Source organism: Ammospiza nelsoni, chromosome 20 (assembly GCF_027579445.1).
Source record: "Ammospiza nelsoni isolate bAmmNel1 chromosome 20, bAmmNel1.pri, whole genome shotgun sequence".
Taxonomy (NCBI): Eukaryota; Metazoa; Chordata; class Aves; order Passeriformes; family Passerellidae; genus Ammospiza; species Ammospiza nelsoni.
In genome coordinates this window covers 858039-879604 of record NC_080652.1, presented here as the reverse complement: position 1 = coordinate 879604, position 21566 = coordinate 858039, and the positions used below count along the sequence as shown (strand labels likewise).

At 60.4% G+C, this 21566-nt stretch overlaps 2 protein-coding genes across 2 annotated transcripts; one reads left to right on the top strand and one right to left on the bottom strand.

The window, feature by feature from the left end:
• Positions 1 to 2766: 2766 nt before the first annotated feature.
• Positions 2767 to 15933, bottom strand: FBXW5 (F-box and WD repeat domain containing 5). Its single transcript, XM_059486591.1, has 9 exons — positions 15906 to 15933; positions 15193 to 15403; positions 12916 to 13073; positions 12133 to 12307; positions 10729 to 10877; positions 8920 to 9391; positions 6292 to 6439; positions 5060 to 5272; positions 2767 to 4588 (listed from the first exon to the last, which is right to left on the bottom strand). Exons 2-9 carry the CDS (start codon positions 15380 to 15382, stop codon positions 4342 to 4344), a joined length of 1752 nt encoding a protein of 583 aa, XP_059342574.1. The 5' UTR covers positions 15383 to 15403; positions 15906 to 15933; the 3' UTR covers positions 2767 to 4341.
• On the top strand, positions 15218 to 19930 carry C8G (complement C8 gamma chain). Its single transcript, XM_059486592.1, has 8 exons — positions 15218 to 15325; positions 16315 to 16526; positions 17319 to 17458; positions 18115 to 18185; positions 18497 to 18604; positions 18887 to 18988; positions 19163 to 19201; positions 19704 to 19930. The coding sequence occupies exons 2-8, from the start codon at positions 16386 to 16388 to the stop codon at positions 19715 to 19717; spliced, it is 615 nt and encodes a 204-aa protein (XP_059342575.1). The 5' UTR covers positions 15218 to 15325; positions 16315 to 16385; the 3' UTR covers positions 19718 to 19930.
• The last annotated feature ends 1636 nt before the right edge of the window (positions 19931 to 21566 follow it).

Here is a 21566-nt window from a genome sequence, read left to right as displayed (position 1 = left end):
CTCCCTCACTGTTCCTCCCCATCCCTGAGCTCAGGAGTCATGGGGCACCTGGTTCCCGGTGGCAGCACCATGGAGCTCTTCCTCCACTTGGCCCCACGTTGAACCTGCAGCCACCTGGGTAGGATCTGGGGGCTGGAGAAGTGAAGCATGCTGTCCCCTTTCTGTCCCTGGGTTCCTTCCCTCTGGACAGCACAGGTTCAGCAACTATGAGAAGGTCTCAGTGTTAGTGGGGAAGAACTGGCTGCCACATCCCTGCATAGTGCCCTCTACAGCTTTGTTGTGGCCATGAGTAGCTCTGGATGGGCCCTGATCCAGGGTGAACTCGAAGCTTCTCACACCCCTGTCAGTAGCTGAATGTGCCACAGGAGATGTGTGGGTGACAGGAACCAGCTGTGAGCACCCTGCATTGATCAGGGGCCCTGGCTGGCGCTTGTGCTGCTCCTCAGGCAGCGAGGCTGGAACGTGGTCACCCTCCTCAGTGGCTGCCAGGGATTGGCCCTCCACTGCCAGCAGCTCCTGCCAGGTGCCCAGCCCGTGTCTGGTGGCTGCAGAGCCTGCCAGGCTTGTGGTCTGCTCACACCCTGGCTCTGGCATAGCCACCCTGAGGGGTCCAGAACACCATCAGGCTCTGCCCTGGCAGGGAGCCCTGCAAGGTCTGGCTGTCCCCGCCATGTGCTGGCACAGCCCTGACCTGCCCCTGGGGCTGTTTGGAATGTCCCTGCTGCTGCCCAGGAGCTCAGGGGCCTCCAACCTTGCTGACCTTGGAGCAGTGAGCATGGAACCAGGAGCTCAGGGGTGCCCAGTGCCCTGCTGGCTGAGCTGCACCTCGGCCCAAGCTGAACCTCTTGCACCCAGGGCTGCTGTGCTGGCCAGGTGCTCTCCAGACAGGTGCTGGGGTGACCTGGGAGCCCCCTTTGGAATCAGTGCATGGAACCTCTCACATGTGTGTGTGCAGGATCTGGGGACAGAGCCAGCCCCTGCTGCTGGGGGAGGGGGACAGAAGCTGGTGACAGCACAGCCTGAGCAGGGAGAGGGGTCACAAGACCCCTCCCTTTGTGAAGTTCCCTCCAGCCTGTCCCGCGGGACAGATCAAGCCCTGTGTTGCTGCTCTCACGCTGTGCCTTATGAGGAAATCCAGGCTAGCAGAGCCCTGCTCCCATCTACAGCAGCTCCCCAGGGATGCTTGGAAAAGCCTGGGAAGGGACAGGAGAGTCAGCTCTGCTCACAGAATTGTTGGGAGTTGAGTGTTCTGTGGGGGAGCTTGTTCTGTGTTGATCAGAATGTCTGCTCACGGGGTGCTGCCTCAGCGGGGCTGGGGGCTCTGCAGTGCCAGGAGGGGCTGTGGAGACACTGGCTCACTTGGGGCTGGGGGGTCTGGGCTGCTTTCAGGGTGGGAACTGGTGCTCCTGCCCCAGCACGTTTGGAAGGTCTGTGGGAGAGTCGGTGCTGCAGCAAAGCTCAGGCTGAGCCCTTCAGGCCACGGGAACACGGCCTGGCAGCCCCTCCTGCTGGGAGCCCTTTCCTCCCCACCCTCCTGGTACTGCTGATGCTGCCGGGCCTTTTTTGGCTCTCAGCAGCTCTGGAGCTGGCAGCAGGAGTTGTGCCCATGTGCTGCAGACAGGGGCCCGGCCCCTTCCTGGGCACAGCTCTGCCAGCCTGGGGGCACATGCACAAATACTGGACACAAGCCACCGCTGGATTTTGTGGTTTTTTTTTTTTCTTTTGACTACACCATCTCAACACTGTGAACTAGGTTTTGTTTTCCTTGAGGGTGTAGTATGGTCAGAACCACTAATAAAAGCTGTTTGAACAGCATTGCTGTGTGTGAGCCAGGGGATCCTGGGCACAGCATGTGGGAGGATTGTGTCAGGGTAGGGGGGTTTCTCTGCTGGGGGATTATTTCTGTGCTGGGAACTCTCCCCAGCTCCTGCATCCCTGCAGGAGGATTCCCAAACAAGGAGGGAACAGGGGGATCTGCAATGGGAAGGGAAGGAGCTGGAGTCTGGCTGCTGGAGCTCCACTGGGCCAAAGGCCAGTGGGAGCCAGTGCAGCAGGGCTGGGCCAGTGGTTCCAGTGCTTCTGCTGCTGAGGCAAATCCAGCAGTCCTGTTCCTGGGTTGTAACAGCTCTGAGCTCCTCCAGAACAGACTGCTTTTCCCTCATCACTGTTGGGAGCCCAGTGCCTGCAGGATGCCTGCTCCTGCCCCTCTCATGCTGCAGCACCAGCCCAGGGACTAAACCCATGTGGAGGCAGCAGCCTGGTGACCTCTACTCACTGTGTATGGAAGAGACAGACACAAGGAATGACCATGGGCACCTGGCCCCTCTGGGAAGCCCCCAGATGCCCCTTCAGACCACAGCAGCTGCTGCACCAGGGAGATGCAAAGGGCAATGAGGGGACAGTGGCATTGCAGCTCAGGAGGCTGCTGTGGCACAGGAATGCCAAACAGCATTGGAGAGCTCTCTGTTTACCTGTTCTGTGCCTGTTAGTGCTTGGAAAACATAAATCCAGGAGGGATCTAGCCCCTGGCCTGTCCTGGAACCTGCAGTGTTCAGCCCAGCTGCCATGGACGCTTGCTGCCCTTGGGCCATCCCCTGCCTCGCTCCTGTTGCTCACAGCTCTCTGCCCACACTTCCCCAGGCAGGGCAGGTAAGCACAGGCTGGGCAGCAGCTCCTGCAGTGCTCCAGCCCAGCCCTGTGACAGTCCTGGCCTCAGCTCTGGCTCAGCACAGCAGTACTTGGAAAAACAAGCTCACATTGCAGAGATGCTTTAGCAGAGTATTTATTCAATGCCAGAGTGAAGAGCAAAACTCAGTACAAACAGCACCTCAGTGCCTTGCTCGCTGCTGCACCGAGCCACGGGTGGAGAGTTCACAGTTGGGGGAGGAAGGGAGGCTGTTCCTTTGCTGTGACTGGACAGAGCAGGATGTGGAGTCTGTGTGCACACACAGGAAGGAACTCCTAATTTCATGACAGAAAACCTGAGTACAGGGGTTTTGGATGAAGCTGGGGCACAGCAGGACACAGGTGCTGACCCTCCTGCTGCAGAGGCTGCTAAAGCCATCAGTGCCATTGTGACAGAAGCTGCCGCCTCTGTCAGGTCTGTCAGCAACCCCAGACTGGGAATGGCACAGGCACCTGCCCCGGAGCTTCCAGGGGCCCCCAAAATGCCTCCCCTGCAGCTCCTTCCCAGCCTGCTTCAGGAGCAACAGCAGCTCTTCAGGGCCCCATCTAGGCCAGGTCAAGATTAGGAGCTTAATTTTAGACTCTGACATTTGGGTACCTGCCACAGGGACAGAAGCTCAAGGGACAGTGAACACCACCGAGTCCGTACTAACTCCAAGTGACCGTCCCCACTGCCTGTGGGGTCCTGGAGGAGCTGAGCCCTCCATGGTGGGTCAGCCCCAGGGACAGGGAGCTTTTTCAGCTGTCACTGCAGGCAGGAGGGCTCCATCCCCATCACCTGCAGGTGAATGAATACCTGCAGCACCTGTGGGTGTCTACACTTATTCACAGAGAACATACCAAAAGAACCTAAAGTGCCACGATTGGGTAGCATGGGCAGGAGGTGAGCTGTCCTCATGGGTACCCCAGGAAGGGACAGCAGATCCCCCACAATAAATACGTTCCTGATCCATAGCTTATTGAAGTGCTACTCAGAGGAAGACAGAGGCAAAGCCAGCACCATGACCACCAGCCCTCCCAAGTTTAGAAACTGGCAATACCAATACACAGACCCTGGGGCCAGTCAGGCTCCCAGCCCTGGCCCTGCTGCCCCCTCACTGCCCCCAGTTCCTGCTGCCCTCTTGGGCAGAGGTGCCATGGGGAAGAGGCACTTGACATTCCACAGCAGCCAGACAAGTTGCCCGTGGAGCTTTGGGACAAACACACATTAATAAAACGCCAATATTGAGTCCTGCAGTCAGGCAGCACAGCTGCACCATGGCTCCTGCCAAGCACTCTGCAGCTGGCGGCTCCCAGTGTGTCTGGCCACATCCCCAGCTCACACAGACCTACACTGGACGTGCCTCAGTGTCCCCTGTGCCCAGAGCTCACCCAGAGAGCTATGCCCAAGTAGCAATGCTGGTGAGAAGCTGTGGGAGCCCACCCTGCAGTGACCAGCTCAGCTGCTGCCCAACAGAACCACAACAGGGCCCCAGCTCTTATGTCCTGTCTGAAGGCGATGCTTCAAGGAGGAGGCGATTCCTGCTGCCAGGGCCCCTCCTGGCTCAGCCGTAGGATTTGTGTGCCTAGAGCTCATCTCTGTGCAGGGCTCAGGGCTCTGTGAGCTCAGAAGGAGGTGCTGCAGTGAGGAAGCTGCAGGAGCAGATGTACCTGGGTTCAGCTTTTCTGGTTCAAGAGCCAGGAGAAGAGCAGTTTCCTAGGCCGGGGCCTCCTGGCCTGCCGGATGCGCATGGCCCGTGGGGAGCGCCACACCTTGATGGTGGTGTCATCACTGGCTGTCAGCAGCAGCTCCTGCTCCACCGGGCTGAATGCCACTGAGTTCACCACATTGTCATGCTGCAGCTTGGCCAGGCAGATGTTGTAGTGCCGATCCCAGATGTAGCCGTGTCGATCCTCTGCCCCACTGGGGTGGAGAGACAGGGGTCAGGGTGTCCCACTGGTCCCAGTGTCAGCCCAGCAGCCCCAACACCCTGCCCTTCCCACTCCTGTTCTGCGGGGATGGGTTACCCAAGCCCGTCTCCATGAGCTTCATCCTGCGCAGGCAGCTCCCTCTGGGATCCAGGGCCCCTCAGCTCAGCCCACAGCACCTGCAGCCCCAAGAAGGGCATTTGTCACCTGCCACCAAACACACCACAGCCCCAGATTTACCCTTTCCTCAGGGGTAAATAAGGCAGGGTATTTAAGGCAGGGTATTTACAGCAGGACTGGGCAGCCACCCTTTATCAGCACTTTCCAAGTCAGTCCCTCTGCTCTTTCCAATCCCAGTCCCTGCTCTCCTTCCAACACACAGCAGTGTTCTGCTCACACGGCCATCCCACAGCAACAGGCCCAGGCCTTCCCAGATGCAGGGTCAGGATCCTGCCCACTCCCTCACCTCGCTACGAAGTCCCTGCTGACGTCCAGGAAGATGAAGAAGCACTCCTCGTTGGGCGTGTAGGCGCGGTGTGCGCGCAGCGCTCGCTTCACCTCCTTCATGGTCTTCAGGTCGAACACGTGCAGGTCGATCTCCTCCGCGATGGGAGGCGGCTGCATCGGGTCCGAGATGACGCAGTCCCGTGGCCAGGCCCGGCTGTTCACATACAGGTACCTTGGGGAGGGCACAGAGGGGTTACTGCACTGCACATACAGCAGGGATGGAGCCTGCAGCCCAGCTCGCTGAAACCCAGGCTGAAACAGGGAACAGGCTGCTGGAACACTCCTGGCCATGTCTGGAAAGGACCACTGCACCAGAAAGGTGACGCCAGGGCTCAGGTCACACCTCTCTAATCTCACTGGAAATATCTTTAACGATGGGGCTGTCTTCTGGGCAGCACCTGTAGGGGGACTCTTCCCCCCTGCTCCATTCAGGTGAGACCCCCACCTGCAGAGCTGCCTCCAGCTCTGGGAACCCAACACAAGAACGATGTGGAGATGCTGGACTCCAGAGAAGGCCAGGGAGATGCTCCAAGGGCTGGAGCCTCTCTGCTCTGGAGCCTGGGAGAGCTGGGGGTGTTCAGCTTGGAGAAGAGAAGGCTCCAGAGATACCTCAGAGCCCCTTCCAGACCCTAAAGGGGCTCCAAAAGAGCTGGAGAGGGACCTGGGACAGAGAGACAAAACAAATGGAATGGCTTCCCACTGCCCGAGGGCAGGGTTACATGGGCTATTGGGAAGAAATTGTTCCCTATGAGGGTTGGAAGACCCTGACACAGATTGCCCAGAGCAGCTGTGGCTGCCCCATCCCTGAAGTGTTCAAGGCCAAGTGGACGGAGCATGAGCACCCTGGAATAGTGGAAGGTGTCCCTGCCCATGGCAGGGGGTGGGGATTAGATGGTTTGTAAGCTACTTTCCAACACAAACCATCCTAGGATTCTATGGATGATCTACCTCAGGAACAAGACACATTGGTGTGGGCAGCTCCTCCACTCTCAGAAGGAGCCACCCTGTCCTGAGCTGGCTCAGGAATACATTCCTGCCACTGGCTGGGGGCGAAGCTCAGCAGTAACACACCATCACCACCTGGATCAGCAGGCACCCAATCCATTCTACCACTTCATGTCCTGGTCACCCCACAGAGCCTGTGAGCAGCTCCTGCCCATGCTGGCAGTGGCTGGAGCCCTGTGTGCTCACCGGTGGTCAGGGGAGAGGCCCATGCCGATGATGTGCCCGTGGATGTCGATGACGTGATCCAGGGAGTCAAAGAACTCGTCCGAGCGCCGCTCCTCCCCCAGCACCGGCCCTGCCGTCGTCATCTGATGGGGCAGGATCCTCTTAATCCCTGAGGGACAGAAAGCAGAGGGAGGCAGTCCCACAGGCTGCTGCCAGCAGGCTGGGGGAGGTCCCAGGCTTCAGGCAGGTGCTTCCCTTGGTGCGGCTAAGAAAAGAGAACCGGCTTGCTGTGCAAGCTCTGGGACAGGGCTGCTGTCCTGGCCAGGCTCCTGCAGCTCATCAGAGGGGCTGCACATCAAACCCCAGGCAGGGAGATCCCAGTGCCTGAGGGTACAGCCAGACCTTGCCTCAGCCATCTCTGGAGCACATGGAAGCTGCGTTGGCCCAGGAGATACACTAGTTGTAGAAGGGTTTTTCTCTGAAATGATTCCCTGGGCTGCGCCCATTCTCTGCAGTAGCCAGCCTGGAGCAGCCCAGCAGATGCTCAAGCTGTGGCAGGGTTTTCCCCTGACACTGTCAAGTGCAGATGGGGATCTGTTCCAGAAAGTTTAAAGAACAGACATTTAAACCCAAACTGTGCTCAAGTAATTTGTAGCTTCTGAACCTCCTGACTGAGACAAGTGATGGGTCAAGCCCTGTCCCCTTCCAGCTCTGAAGAGGTCCAAAACACAAACAGATCCACAAATGGTCCATCCTCAACAGCTTTCTGGAGGACCTCTGTGAGCCTCAGTAGCTCCTGGGCACACGCAGGTTTCATCCTCAGCAGGTCTAGGGGTGCTGGAAGGTGGCCTGGCCCAGCCCAGCCCAGCCCATCGCTCCTCTGGAGGAATTGCTAACAACACCTTTTATTTTAGCCCTCTCCTGCAACCCAACGAGACACAGGTGACACCCCATTACAGCTCAAGTCCAAGGCCATTCATAATATTTCTTCCCCTGAGCCTGGGACCTGTTAGACAGGACTGGTGTTCTTCCACCCCACTGGTGCTCCTCACCAGCATCTTCATCCTCACTTCCACAGCACCATGCTCCCTGTTCCAAATTCAAACACACATGAGTCAGAAGGACAGGCTGCTCAACCTGGAATCAGCATGAGAAATGGGAACTCGAGTTCATGCTGGAGCAGCACTGCACAGAGTGGGAGGTGAGCACAGAGTGAGCTCCTTCAGGTCCTGTGGGCACAGAGCAGGTGCACAGGGCCAGTTCTGCACACAAACCAAAGGGTACAAAGGTCACACTGCAGTGACTCATGGTGGGACAGGAACTGAGCCAGTGCCCAGCCCTGCAAGCAGCAGCCTGTACTGCAAGTGCTGGCTTACAGCCAGGGAGTCACAGAACTCAGAGGCATTGCACAAATCCCTCAGCCCTGGGAGGCTGCAGAGGAATTGGGGAGCCCAAAGGCCCTGCCTTGGTGGGTGGCAGGCTGCAGGCTGCCAGGTGGCCTCAGCTCAGCCCAGAGGATCCAGGTGCTGCCTCAGCTCAGCCCAGGGCTGAGTCAACATGGCTGGCTGCAAACCCAGCCCACAGGCAGGAGGAGCATGAAGCAGAGCTCATTCAGTCCAGGTCATATTCCTAACTGAGGTGGGCAAAGACTAAGTTGCTTACAGCTCTGGAAACTGCCTTCCCCCGCCTTACTGGGCTGTACTGGTGTGGGACCATGTCATGGGAATGTCAGGAGAGCAAGAAAGCAGCGCTGTAACTGTGTGAGCAGTGAAAAGAACTGAAACCATCTGGCTTCACAGCAGTCTTGTCTGGGAACAGCTCCCTCCTTCCCCACACTCCTGGTCCTTTCCACCTCTCTGTCAGCTTTAGGGTTTCCTGGGGAAACAGCCAGTCTCCCTGCTCCTGCTCCCCACTGAGGAGCTCCCCGAGGATTTCCTGTAAATTCAGGCTCTGCTAGACCTGTTGTCTTAACAGGGGTGTTGCAGGTGAGAGCAAGTGACATCTTAGCACAGGACAATGTCACCAGCCACACCCACAGCACATTGCACCCCCCTAGCACAACAGAGGAGGCTGCAGCCTGCCCAGCCTCACTCACCACACGAGCATGGCTGGGGCACTGAATCATCCCCTCGGAAACCTCCCCAGGCCCCAGTGTCTCACTGAGGCTGGATGCCCACATAAGGGTGGTCCCACCATGGCAGAGGGGAGGCAGGCAAGGGGCACGGGCACTGCACAAGTGACTCACACATCAACTCCATGCTGCTCAGACCAGCCCTGTCTACCCCCGCAAGAGAACAGGACCAGGGTCCCTCCACACACACCTCCAGGGCAACTGCTGTCCTGCCCCCGCACACACTGCTGCTCATGGCTGGTGTCCTTCATCAGAAGCTCCTCCTTGCTTTTCTGCTCAGCCCTTGCCATGACTTTGGCCACGTATCATGCTGGCAGCAACAAAACAACCCTCAGGCAAGCGGAGGAGGTGAAACTCCCCACAGTGATGGGGCCTCTCAGAACCCAGAGCAAACCCCAGGTCACACCTCACAAACAGACAGCAGGAAGACCAAGTCTTTTCCTGACCCAAATCTCAAGCCCAGCCCCAGCCCAGGCCCCTAGGGAGCCCCGCTGTACCAGGCTCAGACCCAGCCTTACCTATCTGGTGCGGGGAGTAGGTGAGGCATCCTGTGGTGAAGATCAAGTACTTTGTCTTGCTGTTGCTGTCTGTGGGGAGCAGGTTTGGCTCGGGCGGTTTAGTTCTGTTTCGCACAAACAGCTCGGCCACCTTTGTCTCCAGCTCTGTGTCGGTCATGGCAGGCCTCCCGTGGCCCTCCATGATCCCATCAAAGAGCTGCTGCAGCCCGTGCTCTGCTGGCACATCTGGCAATTCCTGTACGGCTGGCTCCGGAGGCGGCCTGGGCTTGGCCCCTTCCTCCTCGCTGTCACTGCCGAGATCAAAGCCCGGGCAGGGGGAGGAAGCAGCCAGCTGCTCCTCGTAGTCCAGGAGCAGATCCGGGGAGTCGTAGCGGCTGCAGTCAGCCACCATCACGGTCCGGATGGTGCTGGCATTCAGGTTCTGGATTTTGAACAGTCGCTTCACTACATTCACATTCTCAGACTCAATGCCCTGCGAGCAGAGGGGAGAAGTGAGCAGGAACCACCCCAAGTCAGCCCCACAGTTCAAACCCAGACCTGAGCTAGCACAGTGACACCAACCCCCACGGACCCCTCCACGTTGTGTGTGGGGCACTGACACAAGAAGGGGCCCCAGGCTTGCCAGCTCTCCTGTGCTCCTTCCTATCCTGGATGGAGACAGAGCGAGAGAAAACATTCCTGCAGGCAGGCAGCAGTGGAGTGAGGAAGCACAGCAGCTGGGCAGCCCTGCTGCCACTGTAACACTGAGGTGATCAGCTGGCACCACCTGGGGCTTTACAGTGCAGGGCCAGGAGCTGAACTTGATCCTTGTGGGTCCCTTCCACCTCAGGATACTCTACATTTTATGACTGACAAGGATTTCAGGAACAGGCCTCTGTGATAAGCATGAAGTAGGATTCCTCTGCCCCACAACAGCAGTGGCAGAGAATCCCTGTGCTCCTGGAGCATGCTTGTACCCCTCAGCAGGGGCAGCTTGGTATCTGCTCCAGACACACAGAGCAGGTCCTTCTCTGCCTCACTGTTCCCAGCCTGCAGCTGTACTCCCATGCCCCTGTTATGGGCAAGGTCCTTCCTGGCCTCTGAGGGATGGAAGGTGTAATGCTGGTGTAATGCCTCAGTGTAGCACGGAGATGTGGCTGTGGGAAAAGTCTCTGCTAACAGAGGTTTTACCTGGGGTCAGCATCTTGTTAAAATCACAAAACGTGGGGATGTGCAGGTGTGGCACTGAAACAGAGGCAAAACATGGGGAACCCGACTCAGCAGCCCAAGTGCTAGGGAGTGAACGAGCAGTTTGAGGCCAGCACACTCAGTTCTCCAAGTCTCACCTCAGAATCAGAGACAGCATCTGGCCCAAGAAACCTCAGCAAGGCCAGGCAGGACTGAGCTCAGCCTCCAGCTCACACCAACACCCTGAGCTACCAGGTGGGGGAAGGGAGAAGGGTCCCATTGCTGGGACACAGGCCAGGCTACAGCACTCCCAGGACCAGCTTCAGACTATCAAGGACCTCAACAGCCCTGCTGTTGGGCAATGCACGCTGGGGAGCACTGCAGCCAACACCTCAGCCTAATTAATGTGGCAAAAGTTAATGAGATCTGAGGGCAGAGTTAGAATACTGCAGTGAGTATAATAACACTGAGCATGGAGAAACCTCATGCAAGGGTTGCCTTGAGCTCAGGATCCTGAGGGCAAGTCAGAGGAGACAAACAGGGAGGACAGGAGGATTGAGCCATCCTTCCCTGCAGCTCTCCCTCCCCCAGGAGGCAGCAGGAAGCTGCACTGCCTGTGAAGCTGGAAGGAAGGCAGCTCACCTGGAAAGCATTGTTCAGCCACAGCACTGAGCACGAGGTGATGCGTCCAATCCGATGCAGATTGCCTGATATCAAGTTGGTTTCGTTCAGCCAGCAGCCAAACACATCATAGGGCTTATTCCTCACCCTGGAAAGCAGCGTGAAGTTCTCTGGAAGGGAAACATGAGAGTGAGGCACTGACTTCCAGCAAGAGCCCTGGAGAAACCGTGTGGGACAGAAGTGGATCCAGGTCTCTGTAGGAGGGGCCAACCCCCATCCAGCTCCCAGCTACTGCTACAGAGACAGATTATTTCTCTTTTCTCCAGAGATGTGTGATGATACCTTGCACAAAGGAAACCAAAATAACAGGGCAGTGCACAGAGCCAGAGCACAGAGCAATTCAACCTCCCACCCTTTCCCTGAGCGGGGCCCAGAGCAGGCCCTGGGGACAAGCAGGAGTTAAACACATACAGAATTTCCCTCCCACCCCTGCAGCCTGGGGCCTCTCCAGCCAAGGCAGCTGTGCACTCCTGCTTCCTGCTGCACTCCTGACTGCTGGTACTGTGGGACTCTGCACAAAGATGGTGAGATACCAGTGGGGACGAGCTTCATGCACAGAGCTGCAGCACAAGTGAAGGAGGCTCAGGTGACAACACCTCAGAAAGTCCTGTGACACCTAAGGGTGAGACCACAGCCACAAAGGTGACCTGAGAGCTGCATGCAGCCACCTTCCTCTGGAGATGGGCTGAGAGGGCTGGGTGTGCCCGGCCTGAAGAAGAGAAGACTCTGACAAGACCTTAGAGCTCTGAAAGAGCTGGAGAGGCACTGGGGACAAGGGGTGGAGGGACAGGACACAGGGAATGGCTCCCAGTGCCAGAGGGCAGGGCTGGGTGGGATATTGGGAATTGGGAATTGTTCCCTGGCAGGGTGGGCAGGCCCTGGCACAGGGTGCCCAGAGCAGCTGTGGCTGCCCCTGGATCCCTGGCAGTGCCCAAGGCCAGGCTGGGCAGGGCTGGGAGCAGCCTGGGACAGGGGGAGGTGTCCCTGCCATGGCAGGGGGTTGGAATAAGCTGAGCCTTAAGGTCTCTTCCAACCCAAACCATTCTGGGTTTTTGTAGCTCTATGCCAAGCACCACACATGCCATAGGCAGGAGCTCCAAGGTGAGTGATGTGGGTAACCCTTGCCCACAGTGGCACTTAGAAGAGCAGTGAGGGTAAATACACAAGCACTGCCCTGAGGTGCTGCTGCAGTGACCCGAGCAGAGCTAAGGCTGTCTGTGAGGTCTCCCCTCTAGAGCTGTGATCAGAGCCCCTCAGCTCAGGAGCCAGGATGAGCTGAGACAAGGCACTGCACACCCAAAGGAGAAGGGAACCCCCTCAGCCAGCACTCATATGCCCCGGGGAGCCCCAGGGAGCCCCTCTTACCCATGCTGATGACAGCAATCTCCCCTGAGGAGGAGTTGTGAGGCCCCACAAAGACACCGGACACCAGCAGCAGGGAGTCATCCGAGTTGAACTGGGAGAACTGGGTGTAGCTCCAGTTGTATGGCCTCATGTTGGAGCTGTGCTGCAGGGAGATGTCCAGCTCATTGCTCCAGATCTACAGAGAGATGGGACAGTCAGGAAGCTGCTGAGAAGGCTGACAGTGGTTCTCCTTTATCTGTTCTGCCAGTACTCACCAGGACATGAAAAACAAACAGTATCAAAAACCCCATTTAACTGCCTTCTGCTCACCACACCCCTGTCCATTCCCCTGACAGAAAATGGAGAGGGGTCAAATGGAGAACTGCTGCTCCACTGGCCAGAGGAGGTGTTCAGGCAGTGAATGGTGCTATCACAGCTGGATTTCCAGCATGTTCAGACAGATTCCTCCCAGGACAACCACTCAGGGAGGACATGATCCACTGCAGTGGATCATTACCTCCCCAGTTTTCATCAGACCCAGGGCACAAGAGGACACTGATCTGCACCTAGAAAGCAAAGCACCTCGGCCACCTCCACACAGGCTGGAGCTCCATACAGCCCTCAAGGCAACATTTGCAAGAGTCATTAGTTCTATGGCTTAGAAGACAGCTCAGCACCCACAGGAAGCAGCCCAAGTCCAGGGACATCTGGTCAAACCTCTCCACAGACTTCCCAAAGGCTGCTCAGGGCCAAGCTCCACTGGACCAAGGCTGCAAGAGCCAGACAGGGCACCTACCACTTTACCTTGACCGTGCAGTCTTTGGAGCATGATGCAAACAGGCAGCCAGAGTGGGAGAAGCTCAGGTGCAAAACTTGGTCATTGTGCTCCTTCAGGGCCTGCACCTCCACGCAGGGGATGGTGTCGTAGAGCCTCTGGAACTCCTCGTACCACGAGACAGCACCTGCAGCACAGCAGGGACACGGGGCACGAGTGTGAGGGGAGGGAAGCAGAGCTGGGCCAAACGTGCACCAGGCTCTAATAAACCAATCCTGGCTCCTGTGAGCAAGGCCAGGAGCTCTGCTGGGGCACCAGCCCAGGGCTGCAGCTCAGCTACCAGCCCTCTGCATTTCCTCAGCAGCTTCCCTACTCCCACACACACAAACCCCTTCCTTGCAGCACACACACAGCTCCACAGCACATCCTGCTCTCCAAACCAGCACTGAACCAGGCACAGGTGCTGCCTGTCACACCAAAAGCAGTCCTGAGAAGGAACATGTGTGCCAGCACAACCAAACCACCCAGGTGGGACAGGAGGGAAGCTGCTCCTCACCATACCCAGCTCTGCACTGGTTACCTCTGTCTTGTCTCACACAGAATTAAGATGGCTCCAGAAAGGGTCTGGGACCAGGAAAAAAACATCTCCATGAGGTAAGAGACTTGAAAAATGAAAGACAAGAACAGAAGCTGAGCACAGCCTGGGGCACACTCATGGGAGTCTTACTGATGAACAATAAAAACCAAATAAAGAAAATTTTTAACGAAGGGCCCGGCCAGGCAGCCTATAGACTTCTTGCAGCAGCAAATCCCAGAGAAGCAAAGAGGATTAGACATGTATATGGACAAGGGCCAACTTTCCTAGTGACACTGAACAGGACTGAAGGATTTTTTGGAACAGGCTGCAGTCCAGGAGGCAACTGCTCCTGCAGGCAGGGACCAGCTTGCTGCCAGCACATCCCACTGCTGCTCAAGGCTTCAGCCCCCTCTGGACCTCCTGGTCCTAGCCCATCCAGCTGGGAAAAGCCTGGGCAGGGCCCATTTGGCCAAGCAAACCCAACATTTCATCTTACAGACCCACTGGATACCATTCCTCTAAGCACGGGGCTGCCCAGGGCAGCCCCCACACTCGAGCTCCAGCCCCTGCTCTGCTGCCCTGTGCAGGGTGCCCACAGCTCCCTGCCAGGAAGGGGCCTCAACACCTTACTGAGCTACACCAACTGCCTGATCCTAATTAGTGCTCAAGAACAGGGCTGGCAGCTGACTAAGCAGCTCCAGGAGGCTGGGAGGGAATGAGCCTGGTCAAGAGGCTTCAGAAAAACCCCAAAGAGAACATCCTCAGCCCCATGGAGCTCCCAGGGTCTGCAAGAGCAAAGTCACATAGCCTGGAGGGATCCCATCAACATCCATCTCCCCTGGGAGCCCTTCTGCAGAGGTGTTCCTGCTGCAAGGAGATCAGCTCCCACTGCCCGATCCTCGGCATTTCCTCCTGCCCTTCTGTAGCCACTGCAATTCCCAATCCAGGATCCAACTCCCTCAGCACAGCCCCACAACACACCGGGCATGGGCTGCTCAGGGAGAACCCCCCTGGGCAGCACGGGGGCTCTGGCAGCTCCCAGCTGCTGTGACAGAGCTGTCACACTGCCCCAAAGTGCTGCCAGCACGGGTGCTCAGCAGGGAGCACAGCTGTGACCACACCAGTGCCACCCCCGAGCCTTCTGACACAGGGACAGCCCTGCCAGCTCCTGCTGGGAGCCCACATCAAGTCCAACCTGCCCCGGTGCTGCAGGGCAGCTGCTGACTCAGCACCTGTCCCCAGCCCTGTCCCAGGGCCACACATCCCCCAGTCAGCACGGGTGTCCCTGCAGAGCTCGGCCCCAGCCCAAGGTGCTGGTGGCAGGAGAATGGACAGAGCTGTAGCACGGGGGCTGCCGAGTCCCAGAAAGGAGCGATCCGAGGCGGGAGTGGCTGCACAGATGCCACGGAGGCTGGGATGCAGCAGCCCGCGGTGACTCACTGCAGCTCCCGGCACCTCCCTGGACAGCAGCTACAGACAGCACCTGCCCAGGGAGCCCAGGAAACCTTTCTGTGAGAAGAGGGGAAAGGCAAAGCACTTTCAGCGTTTGGACCCCCATTTCTGCACGGCCCGGGCAGACCCAGAGCCCTTCCCGTGCCCATCCCAGCCCGGGGCACCGGGACACAGCCGAGGCACCGCGGATCGGGGGCCGCAGCGCCCGGCAGCGGCGGCAGAGCGGGGCAGCGCGGTCTCGGGCCGGGCTCACGGCAGGCGCCGCCCCGGAGCGCACCTGGGTGCCGGGGCACGTCCCGGGACACGCGGTAGTAGCGGTAGAAAAGCTCCTTCCACAGGAACTCGTCGCGGGCCACGGCGCGCCACTGCTGGCAGACGAGCCCCACCGAGAGCACGTCGGCGTGGTCCAGGTACAGGAAGATCTCGAACAGGACGGTGTCCGGGAGCCGGGGGCAGCCCGCGTCCATCGTGTCATTCTGCCGCCGCGCCTGCAACCGAGCGGGGCCGGCGTCAGGCCCGGAGCGGGGACGCGAACCCGCCCAGGGCCCGCGGCCCTCCCGAGCGCTGCCCGCTGCTCCCTTCGTGCCGTGCGCGGTGTTCCCCGTGCCCGGTGTCCCCGGTGTTCCCCGTGCCATGCCCGGTGTCCTGGTGTCTCCCATGGCCGGTGTCTCCTCCGTCCCGGTGCCCGGTGTCCCCGGTGTTCCCCGAGCCCGGTGTTCCCCCCGTGCCGTGCCCGGTGTCCCCGGTGTTCCCCGTGCCCGGTGTTCCCCCCGTGCCGTGCCCGCTGTCCCCGGTGTTCCCCGTGCCCGGTGTTCCTCCCGTGCCGTGCCCGCTGTCCCCGGTGTTCCCCGTGCCCGGTGTTCCCCCCGTGCCGTGCCCGGTGTCCCCGGTGTTCCCCGTGCCCGGTGTTCCCCCCGTGCCGTGCCCGCTGTCCCCGGTGTTCCCCGTGCCCGGTGTTCCCCCCGTGCCGTGCCCGCTGTCCCCCCGCACCTCGGCGGCTCCGCTGCCCCCGCCCCGCCGCGCCACTTCCGGCCGGCGCTGCCGGCGCTCCCCCGCCGGCCAATCACCGGGCGCGTCCGGCCGCAGCCCCGACGGCTCGAGCACAGAGCTCCCCGCAGCGTGCCAGACACAGCGAGCCGAGCGCGGCGCGATCGCTCACGAGTGCCTCCGCACTCCGCTGCCAGCGCTGCCCCGCCCCGCCCGACCACGCCCCCCCGCGGACCACGCCCCCCCGCACACCACGCCCCCATATGACATGTCTATGTCCCCTTAAGCCACGCCCTGTTACAAGCAGGCCCCGCCCAGCCCGGGAGACCCCGGCCCCTCCTCAGCCGCCCGCCCTGTCCCGGCCCTGCTCCCTGCGCTCGCCCCGGCCATGACCCCGTCCGGCTGCCCCCAGGGCTCCTGGCTCCCGGCCGTGCCCGCCTGGCCCCTCCGCTTCCCGGCAGCGCCGGCCTCGCACAGCAGCACATGGCGGCCCTGCGCACCCTCCTGCTCCTCGGGCTGCTCCTCACGGCGAGGGGGCAGAGGGCGGCGCGGAGACGGCGGCCGCCCCCTCCCCAGAGTGCGCTCGAAACAGTGGCGGCTCAGGAGGCGCTCAGCCTCCACCAGGTGAGGGCTCGGGCTGAGGGCTCTGTGGGCATCCGCCGGCCCCGCACTCGGGTGGGCTGCAGAGAGCCGCGGTGGCTCCCGTGCCGCGTGTCCCCCCCAGACCCGGCTTTGCAGCCCACCCTCCTGTATCCCCGGTCGGCATGCCCGTCCAGCGCTGACCCCCTGCGCCCTTCCTCCCCAGGCCCACCATTGCAGCCCGTCCCGTGTCCCCCTGCAGGTCTGACCCCCGCTGACCTCCCCAGGCTCAGCCTCCCAGCCCTCGGTGCCCCCCACACACAGCCAGGGCTGCCGGAGCCCGGCTCAGCCCCAGCGCTGCCTGCAGAGCTGCCCGCGGAGCAGGGCTGGGGCCGGAGCCTCACAGGAGCCCCTTCCTCACCCACCTGGAGCTGCCGGAGCGCCGGTGCAGCCGCTCTCACTGTGGGGCTGGGGCTGAGCTCGGGGCTCTGCTGGCGGGGCGAGCTGGGGCTGCGGCATTCTGTGATGCCCAACAGACACCCAGTGTGGCACTGGGGTGCCCGCAGTGCTGTGGGCAGTGTGAGCCATGGGCAGGTGCCTTGGACAGCCCCTCCATACCCTCAGCCTGTCCCCATGCCAGGCTCATTCTGCCCTGCCACCCCACCAACCAGCCCCTGAAGGGCCACTGTGCCCTGTGTGCAAGGCTGGGACAGGAACCGCTCCCAAGGAACAGCTGTGGGCAGAGCTGACGAGTGAGAGGGAGGGTGCTCAAGGTGATTGAGTGGTGGCACCCCAGGCTTGTGGCCCTGCAGATGGTGTCACCCCTGTGCCATGCAGCTCTCAGGGAAGTGGTTCCTGGTCGGCATGGCCTCCCACTGCAGCTACCTGGCAGAGCACAGCCACCAGCTGGAGGCCACGACAGTGACAATGACCGTCCTGGATGGGGAGAGCCTGGCCATCAGCACCTTCAGGAAGCTGTGAGTGATGCCAGGCACGGGGGCCGTGGGCAGAGACAGGGATGCTGCAGGCAGGGTGGAACAGGACCATTGCCTTGGGTTGGGGACTCTGAGAGCAGTGCCAGTGCCCTGGCCATAGGCTCCAAAGAGGACAGAGCTGCCCCAGAAGCAAATATGGGTGGGATACCCTCCAAGGAGTTTTGTAGTCAAAACCCCGGCCACGATGGGTGCCCTGGTCATGATGGACACTCTGCCACCCGCATGTCCGCTAGCCCAAGCCGAGCTGGGGGTGCCCAGGCTGGTCAGTGTGAGGACAGCCAGGCTGGCAAAACTGAGACATGTGGTGGCTCTAAGGCTGCCCAGCCCAGGACTGGCTCTTAGGACTATCCTAGGAGCAGCCTGTCTGAGGATGGGGACCTTCAGCACATCTGTGAGCACTTTCCCCAGCCTGATGGCCCCTAAGGTCCTGACCAGGCTCAGCGTTGCAGGGAGGTGGCAGGGACTCCTTGAGCTCAGCATCTCTCACAGTGTCTCCCCAGTGTTCTGGGACATCTTTCCCTGGGGAGAAAACCAAGTCCCAAGGAAACAGCATGTGTGCCTTGGCAGGCAGGGTTGCAGGGATCCTAGAAGATCCTCCACAGCCTGTACTGACATCTCCTCCTCCTCTCCCCCTGCAGGGACAGGATGTGCTGGGAAATCAGGCAGCACTACCTTCCCGCCCAGGCACCCGGACGCTTCCTGCTGAAGGGTGAGGGAGACTGCTTTGGGGCCCCCCAGTCCCCCCAGGAGGCTGCTGGAGCCCCCAGTCCTGCTCTCAGCAGGGTTTTGGTACCAATGTCCCTCTTCCCAGTGCACTCCTAGTATTTTGTGTCTTGGCTCACTAAGTGCCAGATGCCATCACAGGTGACACCATGGGCTGGTGCCTGTGGGGTTGTCCCACTCTGGCTCTGATTTTCACCCCTTGCACACTCGGCTTGTGGTGAAATGAAGCCCCTGGATGATGCTGGGGCTAACCAGGACTGACTGGGACTAACTGGGTTATCCTCTCGTCTTTCCCAGGCCATAGGAAAAGCAGCAAAGTGGATGTGGTGGTGGGTGAGGCTGACCCCAGCAGCTTCATCATTCTCTATTACCAGAAGGGCCGCAGCATCTCTGTTAAGCTCTATGGTAGGCTGGGGCTCGGGGTCTCATGGCAGATGAAGGACAGGGGTGGGAAATCTGTACTGGACTCTGGAGAGGCCAGCTGAGGCCTTGGAGGACCCAACATAAAATGGGGGTCACTCCTAGCTGGAGAATTGTTCTCAGATGCTGTGGGGGAGCGGGTGAGGGGGAAACTGGGAACCCACTTCTCTGAGCTGAAAGCCCCTGAGCCCTGTGTAGGGACGTGGGTGGCTTTGGGCCAGGGCCAGCTGGGGCCTGCAGCCAGTGCTGGTGTCTCCCCGCTCGCAGGACGGAGCAGCCGCGTCAGTGACGCCGTCATGGACAAGTTCGAGCAGCGCGCCAGGGCCGTGGGGCTGAGCCAGGATGTCACCTACTACTTCCCCACCTATGGTGGGTGGCACACGCTCCTCAGGGACACCCTTGTGGGCTCTGTCCCCGTGCTCTGGCCACCCCAGGGACACAGATGCAAGGATGGGGCTGTGCCCTGCAGTGTCCTGGGGGTGCAGGGGCTGGGGGGTGCCAGGTCCCAGACAAGGTGATCCCCCTGGGCTCTATCTCTTTCAGGATTTTGTGACTCTGCAGATGAGTTTCACGTCCTCGATGGTGAGTTGGGGATGCTGGGTGATGCGATGGGTGCCCCCATGTGCCAGGCTTGGTCCCTCACTGGGCACCAGCTGGGTGTCCCTGTCCTGACAGTGGGCTGGGCACACTGGGCCAGATCCACGCTGCACCGTGGCTGTGTGGTCCTGCCCCAGGAATGTGGGAGGACTGGGCTGGCACGGGAAGGGCCATGCCAGGCCATTCCCCGGGACACAGCCTGTGCCCTTGTGTGGCAAACCATCACTCACAATGGGCATCAGGTGGCAAAGCAAACCCCACTCACTCCCCACATGGGTCAGACTGGGCTTGATGGATCTATATTGGTGTTTCCTGGGGTGAGGTCTGATCTAGGATGAGATGTCCTGGCACAGGGGCACCCTGGGGTGAAGCCTGGGGTCCTTGGGGACAGCTCCATTACTTGTCATTGGTGCTTGGTGAGGCAGAGGTAGGTCTCCAGCCCTGGTGCTGGGCTTGGACACCCCCCCAGCACTTCTCTTCCTTCCAGAAACGAAACTGTAGGTGCAGATGGACTTGCCAGGGGGTCCCAGAGCTCAGCCCCCACCTCAGCCAGCTGCCCATGGCCACACAGACCTGAGCTCGTCAGCCCTTCCAGCTGTGCTGGCAGCTGTGTCTGTCCTTGTCCTGTGCCCCCCCAGCTTGTGTCCCCCCTCTGCTCTGTGCCTCACTCTCCTGCAGGAGCCAGCAACACCCCAATAAATGCCTCAGAGAAGAGCCTGTGTACAGGCCAGTCACCTCTGCCCCAGCCAGGCCAGCACTGCCTGCACCATGGCCTGCCAGTGCCTTGGGCATGTGCTCCTGGCTGGGGGGTGCCAGGGGGTGTTGGGGGGACTCTGCAGACCCCTGCCATGCAGACCCCTGCTATCTTCTCTGCGAGCCTTCCTCTGCCACGGACAGCAGGGCAGAATTGTGGTGATTCCTGGTCCAGCTGGCAGAGGCAAGCACTGAGGGGAACCACAGGGAGCCTGGGGCCACAGGGAGCATGGACTTGAGGGCTCTGAGGGAGACCACAGCATCTGCCTTTTCCCCCAACAAACTGGGAGATCACTCGGGGACCCGGTGGAGGAAATCTTATTCCCACAATCCTGCTTCCCATCTCCAGGGCTGGGAAACATCCCGTTCCCCTGCCCCAGCCCTGCAGTGTTCATTCCCCGAGGGGCTGCTGGATTCCTGCCTGCACGGCAGCACCTTTCAGAGAGAGGCAGGGGCTGGGGAGCTGCAGGGTTAATGCTGCAGCCCCTCATCCGAGCCCTTGTCCCCGTGTGGAGCCCGGCCAAGGCCGCAGGCAGGTGCGGAGCCTCGCGGGGGGAGCAGCCTTCTGTCCCCACACCAGGATTTTGCAATCCTAGCGGGAACTGGTAACACATGTTGTTTATCAGGGAATTATGTAAGGGAAGCCACGTGATGTGCCCGGAGCCGGTCGCCGTTCCCCCCACCCAGGTGCGGGGCAGCCGAGCCCGGCCCGGCCGCCCCCGAGCCTGACAGAGCTGGGCTGTGAGCATCCAGCTCATTTTACCTGCGCTGCGAAGGGGCTGCACCGGGCAGGGGGATCGGGGAGGAAGTGGAGAGCCCCGGGGAGCTGGGCTGGTCCCCAAGGATTCTCCACACCCTTCACACCGGCTCAGCCCATCCGTCGTTGGGGCTAAACCATTTCTGGCTGCAAACACCCAGGTTATGCCCAAAGGTCTGTGTCCAGCCCCCGCGGGTATCCACAGCCCAGATACCCCGTCCTGCCCCCAGCCCTGCTCTTTGTGCCCCTTGCCACCGTTGGTGTTCCCCTGTGCCCCCAAGTGTTCCAGCTTTGCCACCCAGGTCCTTGGGCTGGCTCCCAGCTTTGCCACACCCAGGACAGCCGAGCACCACCCGGATATCCATCGGGCACCCCCTCCTTGCCCCTGGGCAGGGAGCTGGGGGTACCTGGCAGCAGAGGGGGCTTTGTGTTCCTGCCGCAGTGACAGTGCCAGTGACAGCCCGGGTGTTCCCTGCCCCTGTGCCCGATGGAGACAGTCTCCCCCAGCACCCTGAGGGTGAGCTCCGGGGCAGACTGAGCCCCAGCCCAGCACACGAGGCCTCAGCCAGGCTCTCGTGATGTCCAGCCCTGCGTGCTCAGCTTTTGTTTTGTTTTCCTAAGCCCGCGGGGCGGGGCGGGCGCGGGGTGTGCAGGGCAGGGCGGCCTCGCAGCGGGGCGCGGGGAAGGGAATGTGCAGGGGGGGCTGCCAGGGGAAAACCAGCTGCTCTGAAAACATGCTCCTTACGTAAAGCGCCTTGGCAGGGCTGCGCCGCGGGACTGGGGCTCTGCCCGGCATGGCCAGCCCTGCCCAAACCCTGCCAGACCCATGGGCGTTGCTGC

Bases quoted from the DNA above. Each gene is read 5' to 3' on its own strand.
- C8G (XM_059486592.1), top strand. From the start codon at position 16,386: ATGGCGGCCCTGCGCACCCTCCTGCTCCTCGGGCTGCTCCTCACGGCG. The intron at 18,605-18,886 runs GTAGGCTGGGGC...CCCCGCTCGCAG, and splicing joins CATCTCTGTTAAGCTCTATG to GACGGAGCAGCCGCGTCAGT. The intron at 18,989-19,162 runs GTGGGTGGCACA...TATCTCTTTCAG, and splicing joins CTACTACTTCCCCACCTATG to GATTTTGTGACTCTGCAGAT.
- FBXW5 (XM_059486591.1), bottom strand. From the start codon at position 15,382: ATGGACGCGGGCTGCCCCCGGCTCCCGGACACCGTCCTGTTCGAGATC. The intron at 12,308-12,915 runs GTAAAGTGGTAG...ATCTCTCTGTAG, and splicing joins CCAAAGACTGCACGGTCAAG to ATCTGGAGCAATGAGCTGGA. The intron at 6,440-8,919 runs GTAAGGCTGGGT...TCTGTCCCTCAG, and splicing joins CTACTCCCCGCACCAGATAG to GGATTAAGAGGATCCTGCCC.